General features: G+C 31.1%; 3 protein-coding genes across 3 annotated transcripts; all 3 read left to right on the top strand.

Moving 5' to 3' along the window:
- Window positions 1-6,598: 6,598 nt before the first annotated feature.
- LOC107403470 (HVA22-like protein e) lies at window positions 6,599-8,066 on the top strand. The gene is made up of 5 exons (XM_016010355.4): window positions 6,599-6,917; window positions 7,034-7,060; window positions 7,180-7,302; window positions 7,475-7,709; window positions 7,823-8,066. The coding sequence occupies exons 1-5, from the start codon at window positions 6,871-6,873 to the stop codon at window positions 7,841-7,843; spliced, it is 453 nt and encodes a 150-aa protein (XP_015865841.1). The 5' UTR covers window positions 6,599-6,870; the 3' UTR covers window positions 7,844-8,066.
- Window positions 8,067-11,700: 3,634 nt separating this feature from the next.
- Window positions 11,701-12,879, top strand: LOC107403474 (uncharacterized). Its single transcript, XM_016010358.4, has one exon. The coding sequence runs from the start codon at window positions 11,851-11,853 to the stop codon at window positions 12,484-12,486; it is 636 nt and encodes a 211-aa protein (XP_015865844.3). The 5' UTR covers window positions 11,701-11,850; the 3' UTR covers window positions 12,487-12,879.
- A 1,757-nt stretch (window positions 12,880-14,636) lies between these two features.
- LOC107403456 (11-beta-hydroxysteroid dehydrogenase A-like) lies at window positions 14,637-16,857 on the top strand. The gene is made up of 6 exons (XM_016010342.4): window positions 14,637-14,963; window positions 15,056-15,248; window positions 15,391-15,476; window positions 15,814-15,945; window positions 16,062-16,226; window positions 16,347-16,857. Exons 1-6 carry the CDS (start codon window positions 14,778-14,780, stop codon window positions 16,635-16,637), a joined length of 1,053 nt encoding a protein of 350 aa, XP_015865828.3. The 5' UTR covers window positions 14,637-14,777; the 3' UTR covers window positions 16,638-16,857.
- The last annotated feature ends 47 nt before the right edge of the window (window positions 16,858-16,904 follow it).

The raw sequence follows: 16,904 nt of genomic DNA, 5'->3' as shown, positions 1-16,904 counted from the left end.
AAAAAGGGATGCCTCTAAACAAATAGAGTGGTTTGCATATGGGAGGAGGAAAATAAATTAGAGTTTGAATGTAATTAAAAGGTTGTGTTGGGTAATCCAAACTCCAACTTTTTATTTCCATTTTGGATGAAAAGGACAATTTTGGTCATGTCCATAGACATGGGCAAAAAATGTTGGATGGTATAATCAGAAACTTTTTTTGGAAGTAACTTATTGATTGTTGAATATTGACCAGCTGTGGAAGAAGAGATTACTGGTCTATTTTAAAGAGAGGTCCTATATGCTAATCCAAATTAAACTATATACACCCCCCCATCCAGAAACATATGCCAAAATACCCAAGTTAGGGGAAAAAATAAAAATAAAAAAAAGGATGGAAATGGGGTAAAGAGATTTGGGTACTTGGTAATGTTACGCTAGGAGAGTTTAGTGTGATGTTGAGGAATGAGGATAGCGCACAAACTCTTTATTGGGCTTTCATTGAGCTACCAATCATTAGACCAAGAGCCCAGTTAACCCACTTGATGAACGTGGTCTAGAAACAGAAGTTCAGCCCGGCTCATTTTTTACCTTGGGTCATGTGAAAATTTTTGCTCCTTTCTTCTGTCCTCTTTTGCTAGATACAATCACAACTGTGTATGCACAAACAACATACAACCTTTTTATTTATTTATTTATTAAATATACAAGCAATAAAATTGTCCTGTTATCAATTTGTTAAAACATAAACACACTTCTCTCAGAAAATAACAAACACACACACACACACACACACACACACACACACACACACAAATGGTTTAATAAACTTATTGGGATGCAGATAATTTTTTTTTTTAACCCTTTATAAAAAAAAGAACGCATGGAAAAATAATTAACTAGTTTTATATATTCCCCTAGACTGACAATTGGTGTGTATTATTAAACTTTTTTTTTTTTATCTAAATTTATATATCTATATCTAAATATCTAAATATATATATATATATATATGTGGTAAAAGTAATAAAAAGAAGGCTGGTGGCTGTCTTTGTTTTCACTTTGAAAATTTGTGTCTTTTCTCTTCAAATGGTTGAGTTTTTCAGGCATTTAGCCACAAAGAAAATAAAATAATAAAAAAAATATTTCATTAATTTTATTGGGTGGATTATGGAATTGTAAAACTTCAACTTGGTACAATAGAATCTTTCAAAAAAAATAAAAATAAAATTGTGGCATGTTCGGTTCTGGCACGGCAAGGCAAAAAATTAACACAGAAACAAACACACACCAGTTCACGGCAACAAATAAATAAAAATATTAAAACAATTAACTCAAAGATAGCCATTCAAGGGTATTGAGATGAGATAAAATTTTGTTTTTTTGTTTTTTCTTTATATTTTTTAAGGGTGCTGAGATGAAGCTTCTTTTGTTTTTTCCACGACAAGTTTTGTTTTTTTGTATTTTTGTGTATTCTTGTAAAAACAATTACTTAATATATTTTGTTTTTTTTCTTTCTAAAAAATAGATTTTTGTTCTTTGTTTATTTAAAATATAAAAAGATATTTAAATTATTTTTTATTATTTTAAAATTAAAATAGATATTAAAAAATAAAAAATAAATAATAACAAATGAAAGAATAAATATTATTAAGCTCATCCGGAAAGGAATATTGGACCAAATTTCCTCTCTTTTTTAAGGTACACCAACCCTCTACTGGAAAGGCCCAAAATTAACCATAATTCAAGAAATTCAAAAGCCAGTTCTACACATTTTAGCAGAATCCTGTTATTGCTCCCCATGTTGCCACGTGGCTCTTTCCTCCTCGAAAAACTTTGGCTCTTCCAATAGAGTGTTTGTGTACCTTGCAACAAAGACTGAAAAACTACTCAGTGACTCAATTTCTTTAGCTTCAGTTTTTACTTCGTGTCCTTTTTTTTTTCTTTTTTTTTTTGGTTGTTGTGTGTGTGTCTGAGCATACAAAAGGTAAGGAATAATGGAATTTCTGAAGAAAATATTTTTTGTTTCTTTATAATTTTCATCTGTTATTATCAAATTATAATTTTCATTTACATTCCTTGTTTCTCTTTTTTATTTTACTTTTGGGATTATGGACTTTGCTCAACATAGTTTGTTCAATTGCTGGGTACTGAAACTCTTTTACTGCTTCACATAGAGTTCTTCCAAGAAAAAATCCATTTTTATGGTTTTTTTTTCTTTTTTTTAAAATAATTGCTCTTATTCTTCAATTTTTTTTTTTTTTTTTTGGGCAGGCCTTTATTGATGTTCCTTTACCCATTGTGAGCAACTCTGTTTTATAAGTCTCCATTTATGTGGTTCAATTTAATATTATAGTTTGTTCAACTTTTATAATTAAAGGTTTTGACTTTCATTGTTGGTTTTCTGTATAGATACAAATCAATTATGGCCATAGAGAGCAAATCAAAACTAGATAAGCAGCAGTGGATTATATACTCCTACATTAATTTCTTGAAAATGGTCCTCCAGCCTATTCTTAAGTGGTAAGAAACATTTTTATTGTTTTTCTTTTTTTTAAGATTTCGATTAAATTCATTTTTTCTTTGGTTTTTGTTCTTATATTCTGTCCTTTTGGGAACAGGGACCTATATGAGTAATCTACTCTCTTTTACACCCAAAAAAAAAAAAAAAAAAAAAAAAAAAACAGAACAATAAGTTTTCTTTCAAATTTTTGTTTTTTTATTTAAAAAAAAATGGTTGAGCTTTTGAGTCATCTGGCCATAATACTATATATATATATATATGTTTAATTTTAATTTTCTGCTGGGTGGATTATGAAACTGTAGGATTCCAATTTGGTATCCTGTGAAGGTGATATTCATGACATGGCTGGTTCTGCCAAATTTCAAAGGGGCAAATTTTCTGTATGAGAGGTTCCTGAAGCAGCGAATCAAAAAACATTTGGCAGATAAAGCACCCCACAGTGGCAATGAAAACAAAAAGACTGTCAAGTTTGAAATGAAGAAAGTGAGTTAAACTCAAAAACCAAACCAACCATTTTCCCAGTTGCCGAACAGCGATTTTATTATTACTTTCATTTGACTCTCATATTTTGTGAATGTTGTGCATGAACAGGAGGAACATGAGAGGCTTATGAAACAATTGGAACTGGACTAATGGACTACTTGACTTCAAGTCTTGGATCAACTTTTGCTTTTTTCTTTTTTCGAATTTTTTGAAAATGATATTTGCTTGGTCTTTGTTTTGTGAATGCACATTGATGGTTACTACTTGTAAGACTTTTCTGACCCTTCGTTATAGTTTTATATAAAGTATGTAACGCATTGATCAGTTTGTTAAAACTTCCTTGTGACTCGTCAACAGCCTATGTCAAAATACGGTTACCTTAAAAATGAATAAAGTCCACTAAACCAATGTCTTTTTTCATATATAAATAAAGTGCAGTAAAAGACCAATCAAGAAATTGAGATTTTTTGAAACTTGATTTTGAGGCATATTGTGGATAACATTCCTCTGGCGTCGGCCTTCAGTGCCGTGACTCAACTGCATACAATGAAAATGAATTTTTACGTTTCAGTGTTAAATCAAGGCATTTACACAGAAATTAAGCTTTTATGGTTCAATAGTTTGATGAGCTTACGTGACAAGTGATTCAATTTTTATTAAATTTTTTTAAAAATTATTATTTTTTATGATTGGTCGTTATTATTATCGTTCAGTCATAACAATAACAAATAACAAATCTTTTAAATTAAAATTTTTCTCCCTTTGTGTTGTTAAGTTATTATAACAAAGAAGAGGAGATTTTTTTTCCTTTCTGGCTACTTTGGTAAAGGTAATTTTTTTTTTTTTGGTTTAATTTTGGTCTCATAATTACATTTGAGTGATTCTATTTACATCCAATTTGAATTCTATACACTTCCCATCCTCACCAAATTTACCCAAATATCCAACTTAAAAGAAGGGAGATTGATGTTTAGGTAATTTGATATATATAGTGTGCACAGAGTTCAACTGGAATGTAACTAAACGCTCCAAACGTGAGCCTTTTCAAAAACCAAAATGGAGTAGATGCTACAAAATTTTTATTGGGCGTCACTGAGGTGACACTCATTAAACCATAAGCTTGGGTCAACCATTTGATGAGCTTGGTCTATAAGCACAGATTCAACCTTGTAAAGTGGATTTCATTTTCTCTTTCCTTGGAAAGAAAATGATGGAGAGCGGTATGTTAAATTTTGTTGTTGGTTTTCCTTCTTCCCCTTGTAGTTTATAGTACTAAAAACAAAATAGAAATCTAGGACTTTGATTATATTTGATATGATTCTTCTGAAATTTATATCAATTACATTTTAATTTTTTAAAATTTTTAAAATTTAACTAGCTTTTTTATAAAAAAAATATCGATAAAAATTCAAAGATAAAAAATAAAAATAATAATAATAATAGTATATGAGGAAGACGATGATTTTTCAAAATCAAATAAGAGATTATGATACATTTTAAACAAAAAAATTAAATTGTATTTATACCAAGACTAGGGGTGTGGTGAATGATATTAATCCATAAAACTTTCGCACCAATAAAACCCAATCCAATGACTTATTTGTTTAATTTTACAGATATGAATCGGTTGTTGTTGCCATAGAGGGCAGATCAAAATTAGATGACTAGCTGTTGCTTGCTTATTGGGTTCTATACTCCTTTCTCACAATTATTGAAATGTACCTCCAACCAATTCTTGACTGGTAAGAAATATTAAGATTGATAACTTCGTTATTTATTATTATTATTTTTTTTTTGTAATCTGTAGGCCTGATCGAATCACGATCTTGGATTATCAACAATTTTTATTACCATCTAAACTGTTCTAAAAGAATAAATTTGAAAATATATTTTTTTTAAATGTTAATGAAAGACTCTTATTATTATTATTATTTTTCTTGCGATGGTTAATGAAAGACAAATGAGTAGAATGTAAATAGCATGTTATAATGGACGAGTTTATTTAGAAATTAAGCATTTATTTATGATCGGACATGTTTAGGTGAATTCTGAATTTCTGATGTCGAAGAGTTATCCACTTTTTATAAATTAAAGGCAGGAGGAGTACTGAAAAATTTCCTCCTTTCTCTAGTTTAAAGTCATCACAATTGGGGGTGTATATAGAGTTCAACCTCCATGTAAATAGCAACTCGCTGAAATTGAACCTTTCTGTACGGAACTGGAGTAGACAATAGTGGGGCCACAAACTCTAAATTGGGCGTCATTTAGCGAACAATCACCAGGCAAAAGCCCTGCTAAACCACTTCATGAGCTTCATCCAGAAACAGAGGTTTTCACACTTTGTTTCCCTTCTTCACCTCTTCATTTAGTACCAGCGCTACTAACTATAAACCAAATGAAAATGTATAACTTTCTCACTCATAAAATTCAATGATTTTACAAATTACATTACATTTCAGTACCTCATATGGAACGCTTTCCCTAAAATTTGCCAAGAACTAACCTCCTATATTGCCAATTCTTGTCCACCTAATTTCCTCTTCTTTTCTTTTTTTTTTTCACATTGATGCAAATATTTTCTGCAGATTTTGCGAGTTACTAGCTAGAATAAAATATACCCAACTTATGTAGAGATGAGAAAATGTTGTAATTTTTAATAAAATATTATGTCATTCTAAAACTATTTGGAGACCTTAATTGCATGTTGCACTCCTGTTTTTTTTTTTTTTGGTTTTTTCGTTTGCTAGTTAGTGTGGCTGGGCCCCCAGGCTCTCGGTCCCCCACTAAGACTCGATCCCGAGCACATAGAGGCTGGGATGTGGAAACTCCGCCACTTGAGCTCCACGGCGAGTTGCACACCTATTATATGCAACCATTATTACAAGTCTAATAAATTGAACACTTATGCTCTTTTTTTTTTTTAAATAATAATAATAATAAAAAAACCTACACGCTTTAATATGATGTTTCAATTTGCATTTTAATTAGAAGTTACACAAATAACATGATCTATTGTCCATAAAATGCTTCATCTTGAAACAATGACTTCCACAGAAAATTGAAAAGGACATAGAAGAGGTGTTGGTTTGCGGGTTGTTGATTGACCAATAAATAAACAAATCTCTCTCCGAGAAGTGTATTACTCATTTTCAGCTTTTTGTTATGTGAAAGTTTTCTGTCTATGGTCCAATTATACTTGACATATAAACACATTTTCCTATGCACCAGCACCTTGCTCTTGCTTTTAAGAAAATAAATTATTAATCAAAATCAATTGTCAATAAACAATTAAGATAAACCAGACAAAAAAAAATAAAGAAAAAAAGTTTAATCTTAGGATCATACCATCTATCTCCTGTGAAAGAAATAAAACCATTTATTCAAAAAAAAAAAAAAAAAAAAAAAAACCACCAGTTCATCCTAATACATTTGGACCTTCCATTCCGTGCCACGTGTCACCGTCTTTTTAAAAGATATGAGCACGTGGCTTGTTCATGGGGCAAAGCACAATTGCACATTCGCAAGGTTTAATTATGAAATTAAATTATCCAAAGCTTGAAGAAAATATGGCAGACTCAGCGTGACGGGTTTTGGCCGGTGCTAATTGTAAATCGACACGTTTAAGGCAGAATCAGATCCTGACTTCTCTACGGCCACGTGGCTTCTATTCTGTATTGTATAAAATTGGCTCTTTCCTCCATTGACGTAACTTTCAAAGTCATCTAAACTAACCCATCTTTGTCTTTCTTGTAGTATCTCTGAACCTTTAATTTCTTCTCCCTGAATTATCTTTTGGTTTGGCCAATCTTTCGCTAGTTTGCTTCAGTTTTTAGTTTCTTTGTTGTTTTCTATCTGAGACCCACAAAAAGTTGAAAAAAGGAAAAATGGGAAAATTTTGGACTTTGCTTACCCAACTTCATTCCGTTGCTGGGTAAATTAAAACTCTTTTTTCGCTAATACTCCATAATCCATTTTTATGGTGTTTTTGTTTTTCTAATAAGAAATTTTTCTTTTTCTTTTTTCTTTTTTCTTTTTTTTTTTCTGCAGGCCTGTGACCATGTTACTTTACCCTTTGTAAGCGACTCTGTTTCAAATATTCCCCTGTTTCTATGGTTTAATTTTTAATAAAAGGGTTTTGATTCTAATTGTTGTTTCTGTTATGGGTTTGGTTTTTTCTTTCTTTTTTTAAATAGGTATGCATCGATTGTGGCTATGGAGACCACATCAAAACTAGATGATGAGCAGTGGCTTGCTTACTGGATTTTATACTCCTTTATCACTCTCGCGGAAATGGTCCTCCAACCCATTCTTGAGTGGTAAGAAATATTCAGATGGTTTATTTTCTTTTCTAAAAGATTTTATGGAAATAATAATAAAATTTATTCTGAAAAATAAAAAAAACAGTAGGAAGATAGAAATTTTTGGTCTTTTTTCTTTAAATATGGCTGAGATTTTGAATCATATTTGGTTAATTTTATGGAATTGTAGGATTCCAATTTGGTACACTGTGAAGCTGATATTTGGGTTATGGTTGGTTCTACCACAATTCAAAGGAGCAGCTTTTCTATATGATAGATTTGTTAGACAGCAAATCAAAAAGCATGGATTTTTGGGCCATCATCAGCAGCAGCAGCATCAGCAGCCACAGCAGCAGCAACAGCAAAAATCATCCCCCAATGGCAAAGGAAAGAAGAAGTTTGTGCAGTTTATCACCACCAAGAAAGTGAGTTAAAACTCAAAATTAACCATACCCCAACAATTTTCCCACTTGCCAAGCACTTTATTTCACTGTTACATTCATTTGACTGATTATTGTGAATACTGTGGCATGAACAGGATGAGCATGAAGCTTATTAAAGGATGGGGAACCGGCTTAAGATCAGGATCTTGGACTTCAAGTCTCTTGGATTGAACTTTTCTTTTACTCTTTTGGACTTTTGTCTAAAAATGTTTGCTTGGTCTTTGTAAATTCATGTACAAGTCACTACTTGTAAGGCTTTTGGTGACACACCCTACATTTGAATTAATAATGATGTTTTAATGAGAAAAAATATGCAAGGCAAAGATGACTTTGTTGAAATCTTATTTGCGTGATGCTTTTTCTTACATCAATTTGGGCCAATATGTGGACCTACCACCTAATCTTTACTCGGTTTTTTCAACCACTTTTCCTAGTTTCAAATTTACTATAATAATCAATGGGGTTAATGGAGATTACGAGTTTCTTCTTGTATTTTCTCAATGGTTTTAGAATTTTTTCTATTTCTTGGGTTAATTACTGCAAGAGGCAAAAAACGATCTGAACCCCTTAAATTTTAAAAGTTTTACGTAAATTGAATTTAAAATATGTTGAATCAAGTCTTAACACAGTTCATCAAATATGATACAGATCCGCAACAATAGGCTTGTTACTCTCTTTTCATTAAAATAAATAAATAAATCAAGTAGAAAGAAGAGACAAACCAAGAAGATGGGCCTTTGCAAGGGCCGTTTCTGATTTGGGTAGGGTTGAGAATATATTTCTAGGCCCAGAAGAGACCATAAAACCATCCTCATTTGTTGGACTAGCCCAGTGGGTCTGGGTCTTATCATGGATGCTTCCGTGTAAAGACATTTTCTCTGTTTCTTTCCAACTGCAAATTTTTTAATTTTATTTCCCTAAAAGAAAAGAAAAAAAGTGGAATTTTCCACCATGGTAGTTGTGGTCGGTGGATCGTTAACCAACGACACCTCTTCTCCCCCCCCCCCCCCCCCCCCAAAAAAAAAAAAAACACACTTTAAAAGAAAAAACTACAAGCCAAGTTAATTGTCATAAAAAAGTGAAAAGAGAAAAGAAGAAAAAGAAGATAGGAGAAATACTTTGCTAATTTAACGTTATTTATAGCTATTTTACAATCCTTGTTTGTTCATATAGACACCTTATTAATTTTCATTAAACAAAAAAAAGAAAAGAAAAACAGACACCTTTTAATGGACAAAGAGAGAGAAAAAAAAAATTACTAGATGCAATTTTATGCGCATCATTATTAGATTGGAGATAATTATTTTTTTATTTTTTTTCTCGATAAACAAAAAAAATACCTTTTAATAGTATAAAAAAATCAAATATATGGTTATCTAAGATAATAATAAAGCTTATCAAAATTTTAATTTTAATTTTTAAATCTTTAAATATGAATGTTATATCGATTATTCTTCGTTGAACTGTTATTTTTAATAATAGATAATTTTTTTTTAATAATAATAAATCACACCTGGTGTGTATCTCTTTAAGATATTAGTGGGATCTTTTAGTCATGTATTTTGATTATTCAACGTAATATTTTTGTTGAATAATCAAAAATTAAAGAAACCGATTAGAATTCATGCATTTATATATGGGTCTTTTAGTTTTTAGTTCATTCATTTCATGCCCATCTGCTAAAGTACATTTTATACTTTATTTTACTAGGAAAAAAAAAAAAAAAAAAGGCCAAAGTAAAATGATGTAATTGGCATCTCGTATTCATAGGCTAGAGCTTTTATATCAGCAACAATGGCTTTCAGGCTGTTATTCTCATGCATATTTTACTTTATTTTTATTTTCTGAATATTACACAAAGATTTAATTTGGTGAAATTAATAACACTTTTATTGTACTGTGGGAACATATACGTGCATGCACCGCATGGGATGAGTACTTTACACATTTAGCCAATTAGCTATAAAAGAGACCTTTTTTTTTCTGGTTAAAGTACCATCTAAAGCTCTGCATCTCTCTAGAACTGTCTTTATGAAAAATCTCTTTTAGGTAACTTCTGTGAAGCTTCTTATATTAATATAATCAATTAAATCTTGGTATATAAAATATATATATTTATATTTATATAATCCAAATTGCATGGTAATTTCTAAAGAAAATCTAAACGTGAAAACAATATCTTTCAAATGATTTAAGTTGCATATAATTTTCATCACTCTCTTTCCCCAAAGACACAGAAATGCACATGAGTATATATAATTGTGAAAGATCTCTTTGTTAGGGAAACCAAAATCTTTAACTTTTTAGCACAAAAAGCAAAATAATTCTTTCAATCTTTAGCAAAAATCAACTAGAGCGGCTAGGAAAAGATGTATATAATTAAAAGGCCAGGTTTTTCTTTTTCCTTTTCCTTTGCTTTTAACAACAAGGGAGGGCCCAAGGCTGCCAAATCTTCTTTGGTTAGTTAATTTCCTAACCAGATCCCATCTCAGAAAAAAAAAACACTCCCACCTCCATACATATATAAAGCCCATTGGCTCTTCCAATACCTAATAAAGTTATTTCAGTCACTAAATTCATATATAATATCCATATAATATGTAATTGTTTTGCTATTTGGTATGATTTTTTACTCTTAATATATTATCTAAGCGTCAACCTGTAGTTATTGTGGTGGAGCACTTTGATGCAGATAAGGATTCAATTTGGCAAAATTGATTTGCAATCACTAACATTACAATCTCTCTCTGCATATACAAATAGATTTGCGAAAATGACATAAAGTTTATTGACAAATTGTTTTTAATTTGTAAATTAAAGATTAAGTTTAGTTGGGGTGAAAATATATAAGACTAAAATTAAGCCTCTTCATAACTATGTATCACTGTTCTTTGCCTTTTTAAGAACCAAATTCCGCCATGTCCCTCTGCTATAGTTTCCCCTTTTGGGCGTCACTCCACATCAGACCGAATAGAATTATGAGAGGAAAAGCTATTTACTTTAATCAAACACCCTAAAAAGAAGAAGGAAAAAAAAAAAAAAAAAGGAGTTATATAAAAAATTGCTTTTAAAGTGGATTTCTGCTTTACTTATATATGAAAAAAGAAAATATTCTACTATGATGTATAACCATTATGATTTATATTAGTAACATAAGTGAAGCACATCTCAGAAGTCTAAATGCAATTTTACCTGTTCATCTACTGAAAGTAATTAAAGATGCATTCACACTTTAAATCCTTAGCATTGATTCTCAACAATAATTTGAATTACGTACACCACCTTATAAACAATCGATTTGGGATCCTTAAAATATTCAAAATCTAATCCCCCTTTGTTCTCCGTCTCAAATGAGCCCTAAAGAGATTGGGAAATCCGCATAGTGACCTTCAATATACACACCAATGAGGTCAATATAATAGAAAAACTCAAGATTATCCAAACACCAACCCTAAAATTAGACTAATTATGTATTTGGTATTCATGAAGGAACATCAATTAAGATCCTTTTTGACAAGGCTTTTGGAAACTCAAAACTACTTTGGAAAGTGGTTGAATAATTTTCAGGAAGTGCTTTTAACTTTCAAAAAAGCTTTTAACGAAAATAATAAAGAGTGGCTTCTTTAGAAAACATTTATAAAAAGCAAAAATAAAAACTATGCAAAACATAGCCTAAATTTTTTTAATTTATAGTTAAAAAAAAATAAAAAAATTCACGGTTTGATTATCCCTACTGTAAGTGGTTACCGTGATAATAGTTTAAAAGATTATAGTTATTAACCAAAAGAGAAATAAATAAATAAGTAATGGATACTCAAAGATAGACTTAAACCACTAAAGTTAAAAAAACACTAAGCAATCTCCCCACAGCTTTTCAAAAGTCATTCCATTATTAAAATAATTATAAAGTAGCATGTGATTAATCTTTAATTACCTAACTAAACCCCATTTTCCCCGCTATATATCCCAGTGCTTGGAAAGCTCAATGTTCAGGCAGATGGAAAATCTTTCTCATGGTTTTTCTTCCTTGCCTTTGAACACTTACCCAAAAATTGCCTAATCAAGTACTTTTTCCTTTACTCTAAATCCCACTTCTAATCCTCTCTGTACAATAATTTCACAAATGGATCCCATCAAGCTAAAGAAGCTTCAAGCTCTCAACGAATATAAAAACCATAAAAAACCAAACAATCTCTTCCTGTATTCTTTATCTGCCTTAACCTGTAGTCTATTCTGTTCAAGCCCTTTATGGCTTCCTTCTCTGTTTTCTTCCATGAAGGTTTTTCTAAATGACAATTCCCCAAAAATATTTTCACTCTTTTACAGCTCCAAATTTGTGTTCATAGTAGGCAACCTTATTGTTGCTGCCCTTATAGGGGAGTCCAAAATGTTTTCCTACTCAAATTCTTCTCCAGCTAGTGAAAATTACTATGATGAATATATGAGCAGGAGCAGGAAACTTCAAAAATCTTTGGACATTGAAGTAAAGAGAGAGAAAATTTTGGAGAAGTATTTTGAAGAAAAAAAGGATATTACAATGAAAAAGGAAGAAGAAACAAAAGGGAAAAGAATGGAAGACTTAGATGAAGATGATGGTGATGATGATGGGCTAATTTTACCAACTGAGGAATTGAGAAAAAGAGCTGATGATTATATTGCTAGGGTGACCAAACAGAGAATGTTTGAAGCTAGACAATTTCCTCGCGATGGTGAAGTGAAAAATATAAATCCATTCAAATATCCAGGTTCCATATGGTAATTTTCCCATGTAAATGGAAGAAGAAAGAACCTTGAGTAGATAAAGGCTGAAGCCTTTTTTTTTTTTTTTTTGGGGTTAATTGTCTACTACTGGTTTTCCTGTAATGGATTATCCCATTAATGGCGGTGGAATTAGAATTTTTATGTGTGTGTATGTATATATATATATATATATATACATATATTTGTGGCCTGAGCCTTTCAAATCAAGTATTTGCACATCCAATCCTTTATTGTGGAAATAAAATTTAGCATGAACTTCTTTATATTCACACATAAGATCATTTCTAGTTTTCATTTTAAGGTAGAAGCCAGCTTTTACAGTATCTCTCATCATGCAACAGCTTCCATCTTCTACACATTGTTGAGGAATTTTAGAGGCTGGTTTTGGTTTTTTCCCTTTTCTTGGCCACTTAGAAAGTGTAAACACTTTTACTATCTCAGTACCATTATATTGGACTTTTTTTTTTCTTTTAAATAATTTCACCATTATATTGGACTTAAATGACCAAATTCATATAAAAAGTATACTGAATTTTAAAATATTGAAATCCAAATATATAATAAATTTCTTCCAATTATAATAACAGTTAGATTTATTATTAGACAATTATTCCAAGTTTATATTTATTACTGTATTATTAATAATAAATATAAAGTTTCACAATAGAAATGACGAAAAGAATCATTTTGGGCTTTTACTTTTCTTGGTGGAAGCACTTTTACTATCTCAGTACCATTATACTGGAATTTTTTTTTTTTTTTTTAAATCAGGTTTCAATAATTTCACCATTATTCCGGACTTAAATGACCAAACCAAAATTCATATAAAAAGCATGCTGAATTTTAAAATATTTATAGAATATTCAACCAAAAAGTTAAAAGGGTATGTTTGTCAAGCAATATTAGGCTTAAACTTTTGGCAGCCCAACAGTGAACTTATTTTCTAATGGGCTTGCCCTAAAAAGAGGCCCAACTTGCTACCCAAAACAGAGAACGCAATCCATAGCTCCTTTTGACAAACTTTCTTATGTCTGAATTATCCCCAACTAATTTGCTAAATATTAGATGCTTGCTTTTAATATTTTTATAGTTTTAGAAATTAAAATTTTAATATGAAAAAGTAAACATCTGTTCATTTGGAAATTCAGGACTGAATTGTATTGCGCAGCCGTCATAAGGTAAAGTGAGTGAGACCATCGAGGAAAAACCTTCCAAAATATTATTCCATATATATATATATATATATTTAGAGATTTATTAAATTTTTTAAACTTCTACATTGGAATCAATCAAATATTTATATCTATAAATATCTCTAACTAATTTTTGTTTTAAAATAGCCAAGCTAATTAAGTTAACATTTTCTCTTTATATTCAATTAATATACATTAGGCACTCCTACATTATAAATTGCTATTTCTATACATGACAAACAGATTTCTTTCTTTTAGAAAAAAAAAATGCATTCTAAAATTTTAACTATTAATTTTTCATGTCAAAAGAAAAAAAATATATATATACATATATATATATATATATAAATCAAATATTTTATTTTTAAAAAAAATAATATTTAGGGCCTTCTTAATTCTTATCTTAAATCTCTTAACAGGTTTAGTTGGCACAGTTGTATTGAATCGAACTATTTAAAATTATAAGTCCAATAGAATCTAATCCAATCATCTTTTTAAATAAGCAAAGATACATAGAATCAATTGATAATGTATGTATCATCACCAATGTTTTTAGAAAAAAAATATATATATATTGAAATAAATAAATAAATTTACGTGACAAAGGAGGATTCTGAAATGAACACAAAATCCACCGTTTCCAAAGCGGCGAAAACGACGAAAGCAAAACAAAAAAAGCATGCTTCAAAACAAAAGCAAAAACCGGTTTCTGCTTCAATGAATCCTTTTTTGGCATTCTTTGTCGTTGGTTTTTAGTGGGAAATTTTTTTTGGTTTAAATCTTCGTTCCCATACTTATCCAGCAAATTTCCAGACCTAAAAAGAAAATATATAAATATATATATATATGTATGTATATATTGATGATATATATTATGCCATCTAACTACGTGTCGTTTCATTGCCATGCAATATCGCCACCAGGCAGTTTTCTTTTTCTCCTTTCAGGCTCTCCACCACTTTACCTTTGCATTGATATAAACACCATATGGCTTAGCCAACTCTGCCATCTTTCATCTCTCTTTGAGATTTTCTTTCTTTTTTTTCCTCTCTTCGACTGAAAATTTTCTATACTCATTCTAAGCTATTTTTCAACCATGGTGGATCTTATTCACATGTTCTTGAACGTAGCAGCTCCAACTTTCACCTTCTTTTCCCTCCTGTTTTTCTTGCCACCTTTTCTGTTTTTCAATTTCTTCCTCTCCATTGTTAGATACATCTTCAGTGAAGATGTTGCTGGTAAGGTCGTTCTCATCACTGGGGCTTCTTCAGGTATTGGTGAGGTATATAAATCAATACCCATTTCTTTTTTTATGATTTTTTTTTCTTTTTTTTTTTTGGGGAAAGTTTATTTATTTATTTATTTTTTTGGCAGCATTTGGCATATGAGTATGCTAGAAGAGGAGCTCGTTTAGCTCTTGTTGCTAGGAGGGAAAACCGTTTAAGAGAAGTTGCGGAACAAGCAGAGCAGATTGGTTCCCCTGATGTTCTGATGATTGGTGCAGATGTTTCTAAGGTTGAGGATTGTAAGAGAATCGTTGATCAAACTGTGGATCATTTTGGGACCTGTAAGTGCTATATATATATATATATATATATAAAGCTTATAATGTATTTGAATTGATGTCTCCATATCTGGATGCTTTATAGCATTTTGATGATTATATATATATATAAATGGGTGATGGATAACTTATGTGATTGATGCAGTGGACCATCTTGTGAATAATGCTGGAATTAGTTCGGTATGCATGCTTGAAGAAGTAGATGAAATTACTAATCTTAGACCTGTTATGGTAATTACCAGGCTTTCTTTATTATACTTTATTTGTCACTTTTTTTCTTCGTTTTGTCTTTTTTCTTGTTGGTCTTACTTTTTCATTCGTTGTGTTTTCTTTCATACATTTTTAGCGAGATTCTCATGAATGTTGAAATTTAATCATGATTTCTTTAATTTCCTTAAAACAAAGTGATCATATGCAAATTATAATTGCCCAAGAAATCTAAATGGTAGCTTTGGACCCGATATGCCTCTCCCCCAATTGATTGCAAAACTCAAATCCCTATCGATTATAAGCAAGAATCTTTCATGTAAATCTTGGTGTTTGTGATTCATTGTGCTTGTCTTTACAGGATACAAACTTCTGGGGTTCAGTTTATACAACCCGTTTTGCAATTCCACATCTTAGAAACAGCAGAGGAAAGATTGTAGTGCTCTCTTCCTCTTCTGCATGGTTGCCTATGCCAAGAACGAGCATCTACAATGTGAGTAATCTTTTTTAAGCAGTAAATCATCCTCACCTTGTTTTCCTTTCTCTTTCCTCATTTTGCTTGTTTATTAAAATCACGTTTTCTTAATTATACTCCATTGCTCACGTTAGGCAAGCAAAGCAGCTTTGTTAATGTTCTTTGATACATTGAGGGTTGAATTTGGGTCGGACATCAAGATAACAATTGTGACGCCCGGATTCATAGAGTCTGAACTCAATCAAGGCAAATATTTACAAGGAGAAGGCAAAATGACAGTGGATCAAGATATGAGAGATGTAAGAAACTTTTTTCTGCTGCTTGTCTGAAATTTTGTTTCTAACTTGTATTAGCTCTATATGTTTTTGATAAAAATGTGATTTTTTTTTTTTTCTCTGACTTTTCTTGTTTATGTGCAGGTTCAAGTAAGTGTAATGCCAGTTGGGAGAGCAAAAGCATGTGCAAAGGCAATTGTGAACAGTGCTTGCAGAGGTCAAAGATACTTGACAGAACCATCATGGTTCAAGGTCACCTATATATGGAAAGTTTTGTGCCCTGATGTGATTGAGTGGGCTTATAGACTACTCTACCTCACTAATCCAGGAACTTCACCAAGTGAAGCACCAAGCAAGAAGATTTTGGATTACACTGGAGCCAAAAATTTGCTATACCCTTCTTCCATCCAAACTCCTGGTGTCAAGACTGATTAGAAAAAACAGAATTCCATAGTTTCCATGTATAATATTTTATATGCTTTTTACTGCCGTTTGTTTAGTTGGAAAACTCCACACCAGTGCGACTGTAGCTTGTGTTAAAGAGTTATGAGTAGGTTCTGTAGCTTTGGTACTGAGTGGAGGTTTGTATGTTTGCTTGCAAATGTTGGACATGATGTGTTTTATATAAATGTATGAGATAAGAAACTTACCCCCACTGCCGCCTCCCCCTCACCCCCCCCCCCCCCCCCCCCTTCTTTTTTT

Source organism: Ziziphus jujuba, chromosome 2, assembly GCF_031755915.1.
Source record: "Ziziphus jujuba cultivar Dongzao chromosome 2, ASM3175591v1".
NCBI lineage: Eukaryota > Viridiplantae > Streptophyta > Magnoliopsida > Rosales > Rhamnaceae > Ziziphus > Ziziphus jujuba.
This window is presented reverse-complemented; position numbering and strand designations above follow the sequence as displayed.

What these genes read in the sequence shown, in the direction of transcription:
- LOC107403456 (XM_016010342.4), top strand. Translation starts at nt 14,778, where the DNA reads ATGGTGGATCTTATTCACATGTTCTTGAACGTAGCAGCTCCAACTTTC. An exon ending in TGTGGATCATTTTGGGACCT is followed by an intron (nt 15,249 to 15,390) that starts GTAAGTGCTATA and finishes TGATTGATGCAG; the next exon opens with TGGACCATCTTGTGAATAAT. An exon ending in TGGATCAAGATATGAGAGAT is followed by an intron (nt 16,227 to 16,346) that starts GTAAGAAACTTT and finishes GTTTATGTGCAG; the next exon opens with GTTCAAGTAAGTGTAATGCC.
- LOC107403470 (XM_016010355.4), top strand. Translation starts at nt 6,871, where the DNA reads ATGGGAAAATTTTGGACTTTGCTTACCCAACTTCATTCCGTTGCTGG. An exon ending in CAACTTCATTCCGTTGCTGG is followed by an intron (nt 6,918 to 7,033) that starts GTAAATTAAAAC and finishes TTTTTTCTGCAG; the next exon opens with GCCTGTGACCATGTTACTTT. An exon ending in CTCCAACCCATTCTTGAGTG is followed by an intron (nt 7,303 to 7,474) that starts GTAAGAAATATT and finishes ATGGAATTGTAG; the next exon opens with GATTCCAATTTGGTACACTG.
- LOC107403474 (XM_016010358.4), top strand. Translation starts at nt 11,851, where the DNA reads ATGGATCCCATCAAGCTAAAGAAGCTTCAAGCTCTCAACGAATATAAA.